The sequence below is a fragment of the Rhinatrema bivittatum genome, chromosome 2, assembly GCF_901001135.1.
Source record: "Rhinatrema bivittatum chromosome 2, aRhiBiv1.1, whole genome shotgun sequence".
In the NCBI taxonomy this organism is placed as follows: domain Eukaryota; kingdom Metazoa; phylum Chordata; class Amphibia; order Gymnophiona; family Rhinatrematidae; genus Rhinatrema; species Rhinatrema bivittatum.
Genome location: NC_042616.1, coordinates 176785927 through 176800212, shown reverse-complemented (window position 1 = coordinate 176800212; position 14286 = coordinate 176785927). Strand labels below are relative to the sequence as shown.

General features: G+C 42.0%; 1 protein-coding gene across 1 annotated transcript in view; it reads right to left on the bottom strand.

Annotated features, from left to right (window-relative positions):
- Nucleotides 1–14286, bottom strand: part of DYNC1I1 (dynein cytoplasmic 1 intermediate chain 1) — a 693069-nt gene that overhangs the window by 618156 nt on the left and 60627 nt on the right. Inside the window, exon 4 of the mRNA XM_029588927.1 lies at nt 14136–14226. Coding sequence (XP_029444787.1) covers nt 14136–14226 — 91 coding nt within the window. The remainder of the gene's footprint in view (nt 1–14135; nt 14227–14286) is intronic.

Genomic DNA, 14286 nt, shown 5'->3' with positions numbered 1-14286 from the left:
AGCACTAGATCGAGTATCACACCCTCCCTCATGGGTTCTATTACTATTTGTTTGAGCAGAGCACCTTGAAGGGCATCCACCATCTCTCTACTTTTTGTAGATTCCACAGGAGGGAATTAAAATTTCCAACAAGCAACACTTCTCCCTTCTTTCCCAACTTTTGGATGTCCTCAATCAGGTCTCTGTCCAGTTCATCCATTTAGGTTGTAGGCCTATAGATCACACCAGTAAAAATGGAAGCACCATCTTTTCTTTTTATGACAGTCCATAATGCTTCTTCTTTACCCCATGTCCTTTCCAATTCAGTTGCTTGGATACTGTTTTTGACATAAAGAGCTACTCCTCCTTTTTTTCTATCCTCTCTGTCCTTCCTTAACAAGTTATAGCCAGGGATGGCCGCATCCCAATCATGAGACTCAGTGAACCATGTCTGTATCAGCAACAATGTCCATTTCCACCTCTACCATTACAGCCTGTAGGTCTGGGATTTTATTGCTCAAACTATGAGCATTTGTGGTCATAGCTTTCCAGCTACTCATTCTAGTCGTCTTCTGTTTTTTTGAACTGACTGATTTTGTTACTTTGTCTTCCCACTTCCTGTATTGCTTGGGAGTGACATTCTAATTTCATTGGCCACCACCTGCCTGATAATGTATGATCTGAATTTTTCACTTAGCATTCTTTTTCCTTCCACAGACAAATGTAGGACATCCTTACCATATAATCTTTCATTGTTCCATACACAATCCCAGCCTCCAATGTACCAAAACCATTTTTCTTACAGCAGGTTTTGACCCAGACATTCAAATTATCTATATAGTATAACCTTTCCTTTGTCTTTCCATGAACAAGTAGTATTTCGGAAAAGGCAATAATCTTTGGCTTGTATCTAATCTTCTCCCCTAAATTTTGGAAATCTTCCTGTACCTCTAGACACCATTTATAGTGAGGTCATTGGTTCTCAGATGGATGATAACATTGATATCAGTTGGATTGCATTTCTATTAGTTGAGCATCCTAGAATGCATTTACCCATTGTGTCCCCATCAAATTAAGTCCCTAAATTGGTTCCTTTGATGATCAAATCTCCCAGAAGAAGCAGTTTTCTTTTATGATATTGGCCCATGTCAAAGGGATTCTTGGTGAAATCGGGTGACTACGTCTCTTTCTGATATCACTTCATGTTCTGTTGTTGGGGCTTCTTCATTTTCCAAAACAGAAAAAGTACGACTTCTCTGTGGGAGTGAAGGTGGGTATTTAGGATACTGTCTAGTTGGGGAGATTGGGTGTCTTATAGTCACATGTCTTGTTCTACCAGATTCCACAGTAAGTCATTTATTCTTGGGATTCTGAATCTTCTGTGGACGCTGAGGAAGATATTCTGATTGCATCAAGAAAGAGCAAGCATTTTGAAATCTGAACAATTCCTCGTTCAAATGCATCACCTGCTTTTTCATTGCAAATACCTGAAAACAAATTGAACAACCCTTAAGTTTCCAAATGTAGGCCTTGGGACATAAGCACCACAAATGTTACACTGAATAAAAGCCATTCTGCTAATAGTGACTATCATACAAGTTGTTAGATTGGTACTTTACTTAACCAAGTCCTTAGATTAGAAGGACTATTTAGGAAGAAAAAAAACCTAGCAGTGGGTGGGTGTGGGGCAGGGTGGGAGAGAACAAACAGCTCCTGCAGATAGCAGCCCTTTGTTCTATAAACTACAAAGTTATTTCAATATACACTAGCCAGGAGTCTAACAAAACTAGGTAGATTAGATAGAGATTTCAAAACATGCAACAAAGGAAATACAGCAGAAAAAAGAACAATGTCAGCAAGAAATTAGTCTATATTTTGGTTAGCAAATTAAAAATTAAACTTCTCTGGTCACAAGCACAGGTATGTGTGTCTCTGGAGAGGCACCTGAACAATTATTTCTCCTCTATTTCTCTTCTATTTAAATTACTTCTTAATCAACCCCTGCAGAGCCTTGTGAGTCACCAGAACCAGAAGTTACTACTTTCTTTTTTATCTTTAACACTAGCTATTTCAGAACACACTAGCCAGGAGTCTAAAAAAACTAGCTAGATTAAATAGATATATATTTCAAAACATGCAACAACAGAGGAAATATAGCAGAAAAGAGAACAATGTCAGAAAGAAATCAGTCTATATTTTGGCTAGCAAATTAAAAATTAAACTTCTCTGGTTACAAGCCCTGGTATGTGTGTCTCTGGAGAGGCACCTGAACAATTATTTCTCTTAGTGGAGTAGGTCATTGTTCAGAGTACTGGCATTCATAGCATGTTCACTATCTAGATCAGTGTTTCCCAGTCCTCTCCTGGAGGCACACCTAACCAGTCAGGTTTTCAAAGTATCCATAATGAATATGCATGAGATAGATTTGCATACATTGGAGACCCAGGGCATGCAAATCTATCTCATGCATATTCATTGTGGAAATCCTGAAAACCTGACTGGCTAGGTGTGCCTCCAGGAGAGGGTTCGGATACATTGATCTAGATGATTTTTTGTTCATAGGGCCTGGGCATTCGAGGATGTATGGCAACTTGCTTGCAGGTTTCATCCAGGCAGCTCGTCTTTTTGACATTCCCATTGCTCACAACAAGATGGAGGAACCAATGGATAGGCTCACCTTTTTTGGGTATCGAGTTAGATTCCGTCAGCATGATGCCTTGTTTGCTGGTAGTCAAGGTGCAGAAGCTCCAGGTGTTAGTACTGAGATTTGCCAAAAAGGTGATATTTCATCAACTGCAGCCATTGATAGGTTCATTGAATTTTGCGCGTCAGGTAATTCCGATGGAGAAAGCATTTATAAGATGACTATCAGCGGCAACAGTGGAGGTCAGGGCAGGGTATCACTTTATTAGGGTCACCAGTAGAATTCGTGATGAGTTGGGAGTGTGGGCAACTATTTTGGAATCATTTCATGGCGTGTGCATGATGCAGGAAGAATTGGTGTCTAGCCAGGATCTGGAGCTTTACTCGGATGCAGCATTTGGATATGGAGTATATTGGAGGGGTGAGAAGTGTGCTGAGTGGTGGCCAATTGCATGGGTGGAGTCAGGGATCACCAAGAACATAACCTTTTTGGAGCTGTTTCCCATCGTGGTGGCATTGATGTTGTGGGGTTTCAGGTTATGAGGTAAGAAAGTTGTGTTCTGGTATGAGAATTTAGGGGTGGTGGAGGTTATTAACTGTCAGTCGGCAAAATGTGAGCGCATGTCCGCTTTATTGCATGAGTTGGTGTTGTTGTGCCTTAGATGGAATGAGTCAGCAAAAGCTAGCATTGTTCCAGGTGTTGAGAATTTAATTGCTGATCTTCTCATTTCAAGTGGGACATCTTTCGGCGTTTAGCCACCCACCAGGTGGATGAAAAGGGAGCAGCAATTCCTGAGCATTTGTGGCGATTAGGTCTGGCGAAGTTGGGAAATGATTAAAATGTCAGTAGTGCCAGCAACTTGGGCATCCTATGTTCTCAGCAGAGGTGCTGTTTCTTATTTCTTGCAGGCCGTAGGGAGGTCTGGGGGTCCAGTGCAGGATGGAGATATTATTCAGTATATTTTATGGGCTAGGTGTAATGGTTATTCCATGGCGACAGTTAAGTCCCATATCGTGGGGTTTTCATTTATTCAAAAGATTCTGGGTTGGGGTAACCCTGTGGTGAGCTTTGTATTAAAGCAAGTTTTGGGAGGTTGGGCTAGGGGGCAAAGTAGGGTTGGGGATAGAAGGCAACCAATTCAGTACTTTGTGACTGTTAATTTCAAGACAGCTGAGGAAGGTGTGCTGATCTGATTTTCAGGGCTATGCGTGTAGGAGAGCTTGCTGCAGACTCTAAGGATATTGTGAGGGCGTCTAGGTTGCATGTGGTCAATGTGTGGGTTTTCGAGGATTGGGTTAGCTTTCACATTCACCATTCCAAAGTGGATCAGGGAGGGAGAGGTCAAGTTGTTATGTTGGTGCGTTCAGTGAATGTTTTGACTTGCTCAGTGCATCGCATGCAGGATTTCATAAAAGTGGTGCTGTCAGTAGGAGGTTCATTTTTGGTACATTAGGACAGGTACTCTCTGACAAGATTTCAGTTTGCATGGGTTCTTTGTTTGGTGATCTCGAGTTTGGGTTGGAACACGCGGACGCATATCAAATCCATTCTTTTCACATTGGAGCAGCCATGAATGCTGCTAAGATGGAGTTGCCAGATGATATAATTAGTTTTATTGGGCATTGGCAGTCAGGGGCATTCACATCTTATGTGCAAACACAAATGTGAGGGTGCTTAGTTAGGGGTAAGTTGTGGTCTTTGATTTTTGTTAATACTTGTATGTGTTTCTTTCAGAGTTTTGGGAGGCATTTATCGACTGGGGGTGTGCCTGGATTGTGGGCCACTCGTTTATGCATTGGGCCCATCACAGGGCTCAGCAGAGGTTGTACGGTGAACCTTTGGTTTTATGAGAAAGGAGGTTCCAGATACAGTGGTTCATTATCCGGGGCATGAAGTGGGATAAGTTACTGCCAGTTGTCAAGGTGCTGGTGAAGACATGGCCTGTGCCAGAAATCATCTTGGAGCATTTGCGGGGTTAACAATGTTGGAAACTATATTTGTAAGACGTTAGTGGCTATAATTAGAAAGGATTTTGGCTGCTTAATGAATGATATGCCAGGTACTAAAGTACTTTGGACATACATCATCATTAGGTTCAAGTTTAGAGATCAGCCTCTTTGGAAGCATGATGTTAAGAAAATAAATAAGCAGATTGGTGGGTGGATGGAAGCATAATATGTCCTGGCTATATCGGTCTGATGGAGTGCACTTGTCCGATGTTAGAACTGATTTGTTTAACATGTTTCAAGAGGCTTTAAAAAGATTTTATAGAGGGATTAGTGTGCCATAGTTGGGGGAACAAGATTTACATGCACATTAATTCCTTCCTGCATAGTTTACTGCTTTAGCATGCACACAACAGCCCTAACATGCACTAGAGAGTTTACTATATAGGTTTCTTTGTGGCCATACTCAGGGTACAGGCATACCAGATTTCAGAAGGAGCCAGGGTCTGTGCACACTGTGCTGTTGTGATGGCTGGGCTAAATGGGATAAATAATTATAAAATGGGGAAAAATCCTGGGTAGTTACAAATGAAACCTTGTGTGCTGTAGTCTCGTAGAAGCCAGTTCTGATAGGTAAGAAGTTTGCAAAGCAGGGGGAAACTGCTGAACCAAAAAAAATAACAATCAGAGCATAAAAATGACTAAAGTACAGTATAGAGTGGCTCTTGATTCACATTCAACTAAAAAGAAGTATTGCCCTTTGTCTAATCTTTTTCTTTTAAAAGAAAAATAGCCACACAAAAATTTGAATTGTCATCTTTTTGAAAAGATAGCTCTAGGGTAACATTAAAAACAGTTATGTAACACCCTCCCTCCCAGACGGGACACACATAGGCCTGGCACTACTGGGTGTGCCGTTTGGGAGGTGGAAGAAGAGGAGGCCTGTGAGGCCACCGGTGGACCTTCTCCCACCAGTGGCCCAGAAGAGGAAGGGGCCCATGTGGCCATCACTAGACCCCATCCCATCAGCAATGAGAAGAGGAAGAGGGAGCCTGTTCTCCAGTTCTTTCTCAGTGCTGATGTGCGCTGTCCAAAACACGTGCAGCTAGCACGTGCTTTATGTTGACCTCATGATACATAAGATCAGCATAGAGGAAATGCTAGCCTTGCCACATTGGATTAGCACAGGTGCTGGTACATAAGGTGGAGCAGCAGAATGCTCGTGTGTGTGTGTGTGTGTGTGTGTGTGAGTGAGTGAATGAGAACTTGAGTATGGTGTGTGGGTATGTGAGTGTGTGTGTGTATGGGAACCTAACAGCAGTGTGTGTGTGATTGGAAATGTGATGGTATGTGCGTGCGTGTGTGTGTATGTATGAATGGGAATCTGCCTGGGGTGTGTGCGTGTGTGTGAGTGGGAGATAGCCTGGGAGTGTGCATGTGCGTGTGTGAATCAGAACTTGACTGGGCTGTGTTTGTGTGTGTGTGTGTGTGTGTGTGAGAATCAGAATCTAAAAGGAGTGTATATGCATGAATAGAAACCTGTCTGGTATGTTTGTGTGTGTGTGTGTGTGTGTGTGTGTGTGTGTGTGTGTGTGTGAATGGGAACCCAACTGGGGTGCAAGTGTGTGTGAACAGGAACCTGCCTGGTGTGTGTGTGTTTTGTGTGTGTGAGTGAATGAGAACAACTGGGGACAGGGTGTGTGTGAATGGAAACCTGCCTGGGGGAGAGGGTGCATGTGAATGGGAACCTACTTTGGGTGTGTATGTGTATGTATGTGAGTGTGTGTGTATGTATGTGTGAATGGGAACTTGACTGGGGTGTATGAATGAATGGGAACCTGTCTGGTGGGTGTGTGTGTGTGTGTGTGTGTGAATGAATGGGAACGTGTGTGTGTGTGTGTGAATGAATGGGAATCTGTCAGAGTGAGTGTATGTGAAGAAAGATTATGTTGCCCCACTAATCCATGCCATATTCAGGAGGACTGGAAATGTGCAGTTCTCAGGTATGGAAAGCAATGAATTTTTCATCCTTATTAGTTTTAATAATTGGGTATCTGTGTCTGCCATTGTGAAATATTTTATTTTGAAATTTTTAAAAATTTTATGTGAGCTCTTAATTACTAAAGATGAGCTTAGTTTTTTCATATTGGGATGTATTTTGGTTTGGGCGCTTTGTTGAAAATTTCGTTTTTCAGCGGATCGTTTTTTGTCGGCTCGGATCGGGAAAACGAGTCTGAAAATGAATTGAAAAAAAAAATGAATCGGGAAAAAAAACGAATTGGGAAAAGAAAAAGAATCGGGAAAAAAACCACCCCAACCCTTCAATTTTACTTTCTTACAACCTCTCACCATCCCAATCCCTCCCCAAGACTTACTAAAAGCCCTGGTGGTCCAGCGGGGTCCCGCGAGCAATCTCTCCCTCCGGGCCATCGGCTGTCGGGTCTGCTACGAATCAAAATGGTGCCGATGGCCCTTTGCCCTTACGATGTCACAGGGGTTACCGGTGCCATTGGTTGGCCCCTGTCACATGGTAGGAGCAATGGACGGCCGGTGCCATCTTGTGCTCCTACCATGACACCGGTAGCCCCTGTCGGCGCCATTTTAAATACTGGCAGCTGACAGCCCAAGTGCAGGAGATGATGGACCACCAGGTCTTTTGGCAACTCTTGGGGGAGACTCCTGACCCCCTCCTGATGGTGGGGGGATTGTAATACAGTAAATTTGAAGGGTTGGGATGTTTTGGGGTTTTTTTTTTTTAATAAATGTTCCCCCGCACTAACCCGAAAAATGAATTTTCCCTGAAGTTCGGGGAAAATACGTTTTGTGGTTCAGGTCCCCCGAACCACTACGAATTAGGCAGTCCCTTGGTAGTGTTGCTGGACTCCCTGGCATTCTTAGTACACTCCTGCTGGCAATTATTTCTCAGCTTCCTTATCCTTGCCCCAGAGAATGGGCCAAACACCTCTAGAATCCTCTTCTTATGGGTAAACCCAGGCCAGGTCCCCTAGTAGTTCCTCATGTGAAGAGCTCCTCTTTACTCTTGGGCATCTCCTCTTGAGGGGGAAAGCCCCTACAGGACCCTCTCCTAAAAGAAGGATTTCCTGCGTTCACCAGCCAACATCATTTCTTGCAAAGAATGAATCTTGTAAAATTCCATTTTTAATTTACAAGTTTGGCAATTGGAATCATATAAGGATAGTCCCTGGCGAGCCCTGGGCCCTTTTTGACTTCCTTTGCTGTTTTAAAGCACTTCAAATTCCTTGTCACTATAAAAACACAGTGGGAAATACACAATATGAGAAAGTTTCAGAAAGGTTTTAATTCTATACTTTGGATGTCTCATTAGGAAAGAAACAAACGATTCAGAAATAATTATAGATAGACAAGAAGGTTGGAAGGCTGTATGGAAACTGGAAAAAAAAACCTGTGCTAATGATAGTTCTCCATTAAAGCAAGGGGGCAGATGATCATCACACGGAAACAAAATCTTTCACCAATAGATCACTAATTCAAACATGGCTCAGGTTAGTAGCATCTGAAAATAATGACTGTCAGGTAACAGTCATTTGGTGGCTCATCTAAAATGAATTATTGTTCACATTGCGGATTCTAGACACTGGAATCCACATCACATGAGAGGGGACTGACCCTGTAGCTTATAGTCTGGAAAGTCAAGTCAAATACTTAAGAATGTGCAAAATGTACCTTTCTGGAGACATTACCCCTGGAGAGATCCTCAGCTCCAGGATTGAAACTAAATAACCCAGACATCAAATACCTGCTGCATGCAGACAATCTGGATATTTTATCCCCTACCCAGAAGGTTTGCAAAATATCTACAGTAAATCTGTTAGAGACCAACTGAAAATCTTGAGTCCTACGGATGAATTTGGAAAAGACAAAAATTATGATCTTCCAGAAAAAAGCCAGAAATAGTGATTGAATTAGTACAAGTTTAAAACATGTGGGCAGTAGCACCAACCTTGGATTGAAGCACTGATGACTGGCATTGTTGCTCATAAGTTTCAAATTTGTGCTAATTCAGTCTTTTTAATTGCCTGATACCAGGTGTCCAATATATGTGCATATATATTTCCAAACAAAAAAACAAACCACAAGCTCTCCAACGCTAACTCATTTTTTTCCTAAATAGCCAATACGTAGAGAATACCTTGGACCATGCATACCGTGTCCTGACATTAGTGCATCCGGGAGTTTTAAATTGACTAAAAAGACACTTCAAGAAAAAGGTTCTAAGGGCCTTATACACAATAAAGAAACCCTTGGCCAGTTTTAGCTTTCCAGCAAAACTATCATTAAAATTATTCAAAAGCACAAGGAAGTGAACTCTAGAGCCTTATTAATGACTAAATGTAGGGCAGACTAGGCTCCAACGATACGTTTACCACAGGAACGTTCTGGTAAGGGAAGTTCCAATGGGAAAGTGTTCACAGGAGTGATAGGAGGGTCCATCCCCTAAAGGGAGCACTGTAAATGGTGATTCGCTCAGTCACTAGGGGGACGCTGATGAGAATTCCTTGTGAGGAATCCATCTGAAAGGGTCTGGGCTCTTTCTCTTTGGATCCGCGGGACAGTGTGTTTTCCTATAAGGACTGGTGAAAGGTGGAGTAAGAGGATTCCAATCCACAGGCCAGAGAAAGGATCGCTCCTTACAAGCCTGCCACCCCAGAGTAATTATGAGAGAGAAAAGAAAGGAAGTCTGAATTGTTTTCCCATCCAGGCTAAAAAGATAAAGATCTTTTTTGGGAAAGACCTAGGGATCCCAGTGTGGCTGAATCCTGCTTAAGCGTCATAAGAAACTGCACCTGTTTTGGTGATTCTTTGAATTCAAGAACTTTTTTTTCTGTTTGTGACTTTGGTCATTTGGATTAAGTATATTATTTTGTACCTGCTGAAATTTTGATTCTTTAAGTAAAAGCTATTTTTTGTTTCGAACCTAGCACTTGGGACTGTTTTTATTTTTGAGTATGATCCACTTTAGAGACCTACAGGTTTATCCTGTCCTCACCACAAGATTTGTGTCCCCGACCCTGCAACAAGTGGCTCAGAGTTCAGCAGGTGTTGCGACCGTCGCTGCTCGACGTCCTCACTCCGCCCTCTTTACCTCTGTGGCAACTCCCTCCGGGTCTGATGGACGGCTGTCGTGGCATCTCCATGCCGTCTCCCTCCGGCGTCCCCGGACTGGCTCGACGTTGCAGATCCGCCATGTTGCCTGAAGACCTAGGGCGCGCACACGCGCTCGCTCTGATTGAAGTACCAGCAAGAGCGCGAACCTCAGGGGCGTCCCCCTGAGATGATGTCATCTGCTTCCAATATTTAAAGGTCTCTATTTCACTATCTAACTGAGTTAGCAAGGATTCACTAAGGACTCGTTTTGGCTATCCAAGCTAGTCTGCCTCCTCGGACTTACCAGAGGTACCCGCTCCTCGGGGGCCTCGCTCTTTTCCTTACTTTCAGATTACAGATAGGAACCAGTACTCGCTCCTCGAGGGCCCATGTTCCTGGACATTCTGAAGATTCTCTTCTGCTTGGAAGCTATCGCTGCTACAAACAATTGTGAGTTACCATCGCTCTCTCAGAGCTTTCCCTGGAACCAGGAACTCGCTCCTCGAGGGCCTAAACCTTTCCAGTTCCTGAGCTTCCTTGAGACCTTATGTGAGTTTTGTCATCTAGTTCTATTCATGAACTCTGCCTACTCTGCCTACTCACTTTTCTACAGTTTCTCAACAGCTCAGCCATCTTGGATCGCTGTTCCAGTACCGGGCATATCAGCTCACTACTGCCACCTCTAGTGGTTTCAAAAACCTGTTTAATAAAAGAACTAATGAATGTCTGTCTCCATACTCAAGCCTAGCCAGTGCTCCCTCTCGGGATATCCTCCCGGGGGCGTGGTCATCTGCCACCAGCCCAGGGATCCACCCACAACTATATCAGATTCCTTACAGATTGCTACTCCTGAGCAAGATGATATCTGAGACACTACAAGATTGCTGACTCCTCCTCCTTTAGGAGCCATCAATAACAGATTGCTAACTCCTATCTGATTGCTCCTCCCACCAGACAGCAGACTAATAACAGATTGCTAACTCCGCAATCTAACTCCTAATAGATTGCTAACTCCTCACGGAGATTCCTAACAGCAGGGCTTAGAAGTATTTATTTATTTATTTAACACTTTTTTATACCGACCTTCATAGTAAAACCATACCGGATCGGTTTACAAAGAACAAGGGGATAACTAAGACAAATAACTGAGGATAATAACAATAGAGGAGAATAAGGCAAAGTTACAATTAACAAGGAGTAAAAAACTTGGAAGCTTAACGCTGGAAGAAAGAACAGATAAGAAAAAGAGAAAGAGAAAGAAAAAGTATAACTCCATGAAAAGGGAGTTACACTTACAAAACAGAATATCCAAATTTGACAACAACACAAACTCCCTTTGTTACTAGGTAATTTGTGAAGTAACACAAAACCATACAAAAACACACTTAGCACTTAAATGTACGTAGAAAACCTGCCATACCATAGCAGCATTACTACCCAAGACTCAGAAGTAACAGGGCAAATATTGCAAAGGGTGCTAAAACACTAACACACCTTATATTAGGAGGTATAGACCAGAAAATATACCAAGCTAGTATACTATAGATCCCTATACAGAAATTACATGTTAACAGAACACCTCCCCTTGGTTACACATGCAAAACACAGATCCTGCCAATATAAATTAAGGAGGTAATTTTAAAAGGCGTTACACATGTAAATGTAATGTACTATCATAGCAATTTTAAAAATCCATTTACATATGTAAAGTGCACTTACACATGAATAGCCTATGAACAATTCAATGGCACATAGCATAGCAATTTTCAAAAGCCACTTACTTGAGTAAAGTGCATTTACATGTGTAAAACCCAGTTTTATGTGTGTAAATCCTTTTAAAAATTATCCCCTTTAAGGTGAATTTTAAAAGCCCAATGCGTGCCAAAACTGGAAGATTCGCGAATATGTTGGGCCGGCGCACACCAAGTGGATTTTAAAAGCTGCCTGAATATGCGCGTATCTCCCGCTGAGCACACAAATGAAAAGTTCCAAAAAACGGGTGGGGTGGGGGCGTGGTCTGGGCAGGCTTGGGCGCTCCTGGATTTCACATTAAAATCGGTGCGTAAATACGTGCACAGGTGTGCACCAGTGTTCCCTGCCGTATAACTTTACTTCTGCTATGGATGGCGAATAAATCACAAAACAAAAATAATTAAACAGATCAATGGGGTTTTAAGGGTTGGGGGCTAACAGGGTTGAAGGAGGGCTATGAATCTAGGGAGGTTTGGAAGTCCTATCCCTTAACTGGGCGAAATGGGAATGAACTGGGATAACTGGCAAAAACAGCACATATGTCTTTTAAAATCCCCCCACTTATGCGGTAGAAGCGGTATTTGCAATTGCACGCACATATGCATGCAGTCAGGCCATTTTATAACGTGCGCGCATACACGCGCGCACGTTATAAAATGGCCACGTCCATGGGAGCGGTCCGACGAACGCGTGCAAGTGTTTACCCGCGCGCCTATTTAAAAGTTACCGTGTTTGTGAGCAGAAATTAGAAACGGGCAGAGAAAAACTGAAATAAAAACTCCAAGAAGGCAGACTCTGAATGCAGTGCAACATTGGAAAAATAGAAACAGCCATGCATTTCCATTTATACTGTTTCAAATACAACGTTATGGGATGCACAACTGACGGAGAAAATAGACTTTCCACAATAGAATGAGCAAGAAACAGTCTGTACAATCCTCAGAAAATTTAAAAAACCAAAAAAAAAGAGCCATCAAAGAAAAATACTTTATATTGGCCAAAAATGTAATAGGAGCAGAGACAAATACTGAACATCACCCAAACCATGCCATTTTTTTTTTAATTTCCTGTCTGTACTTGATAATTCTTTTATTTTTTTAGGTATTAGTTTGACACCACATACAAATTGTCATGCCTATAATCTTTCCTATATCTTCGATCTCTTATTATTTTATAGAAAGAGGACTTTAAATTCCAGTGTAGCAACTTCTATCTCACTGACTACCCCCAACCCCCGCCCCCCTACCACTTTTCAGACCCAAACTCTGGTGCAAAACTTCCCTGCAGCCAAATATTTAAATCACGCCAGTTAGACAGATAAGTCAGAACTCATACTGAAAATTGGCCTCTATGTGTCTATTTCTAGCAGTTTTCAACTAGAGAACACTTTTCATCTTATGAAATCTGCTTTGATTGGAGATGGCTCCAGCCAGTTCTCCTCTGCCAAATTCATGGAACAGTTTCCATTCTTCTTTCATTGCAGTAGGTTTTTTGGTTTGGGGTTTTTTTTTTTAGCTGCCCAGGATTTTTATCATTATAATTTTTTTAAGTTTTTAAGCCTGGCAGTAAGGGTTTCTTTGTGATTTCTGCCGAATTTTAATTTGTTGAATGTCAATAAAGTGACCCAAGGAGAAAAGCCTGCAAATGACCAGGACCAATTTCCTAAGTGGATCCTGATGCACCTGGACAGACAGAGGTTAGCAAATCTCTATTCAATATAAGAAAGCCTTCTTTGGAGATAAAGACAATAAGAGGATCTGAACACTCGCCAAATGCACTTTTTGATACCAAGTAGGAAAGATACAACAGAATCATTGTTAGGAGAGGGTCAAAATATATGAAGTTAATGACAGGTTAGCTCATGTGCCAGAGACTGGTATTCAGTGTAAATAATAGATTTTGAAGATCTATGATACTACTTTCTTTTCAAAAGGCTTTGATGTCTATAAATTGAAGAGATGAGGAAAAAATCATGCTCTCCCTAATTATAAAGGCAGTTTACAAAATATAAACCATCCTCATGCTTCAAAGTATTCTATTTACATTCCTAAAAACACAAATCAATCTATAGAAGACATTCATTTACAAAGCGGGCAAGCATGTAGATCCAGTGCCAATTAATTCATGCTCGCTCATATATATACATGAATATACACATGCACAGCCCCCTCCCCCCTCCCCCATCACCAACATTATCCCCTTAAAAATGGTGCTTTGAAATAATGCGACATGCAAATTGATAAATTACATAATTGAGCAATAAAAACAGAAAGGGCCTGATTTAAGGATTAGGGAAAATTAGGGTTAAATTTGGGGATAAAATCTGCAAAGCAGTTTGCTGGCACAGTTTCAAAATAGCTCACTTTTAAGGGTCAGATCTATTAAAGGATTTTCTCCATGTTGCGTCCACGAGAAAAATGCTTAGTGCAATTGGAACTTTATGGATAAGATATTAATTTCCTCCAACTTCTGGAAGAGAAAAATTATTATATTAAAAAGAAAACCTGTGCAATCAAAAAACTTGTGGGGGGAAAATGCACCGTTGGTCCTTAAATCTGGCGCTATTTTACCAATTAAGGATGAAAGTAGCAAAGCTGAGGATCGCAAACCAAAATGATTGCTACAAAGCAAGCCAAGCTGGCAGTACAACGCATCACTCACTCCAGAATCTAGAACACGTCTCCTACCTTCCCATCGGTCCGCAGTCTCCTGAGTCCTGGCTGCCAGCTTCGCTTGGTGTGCTCACTGATTTCGAGGAGGGAGACATAGGGGTTGGGACTAAATAATGAAAAGAACAGGTATCCCATGTTAAAAAATGCATCGGCTGCACTGAAGAAC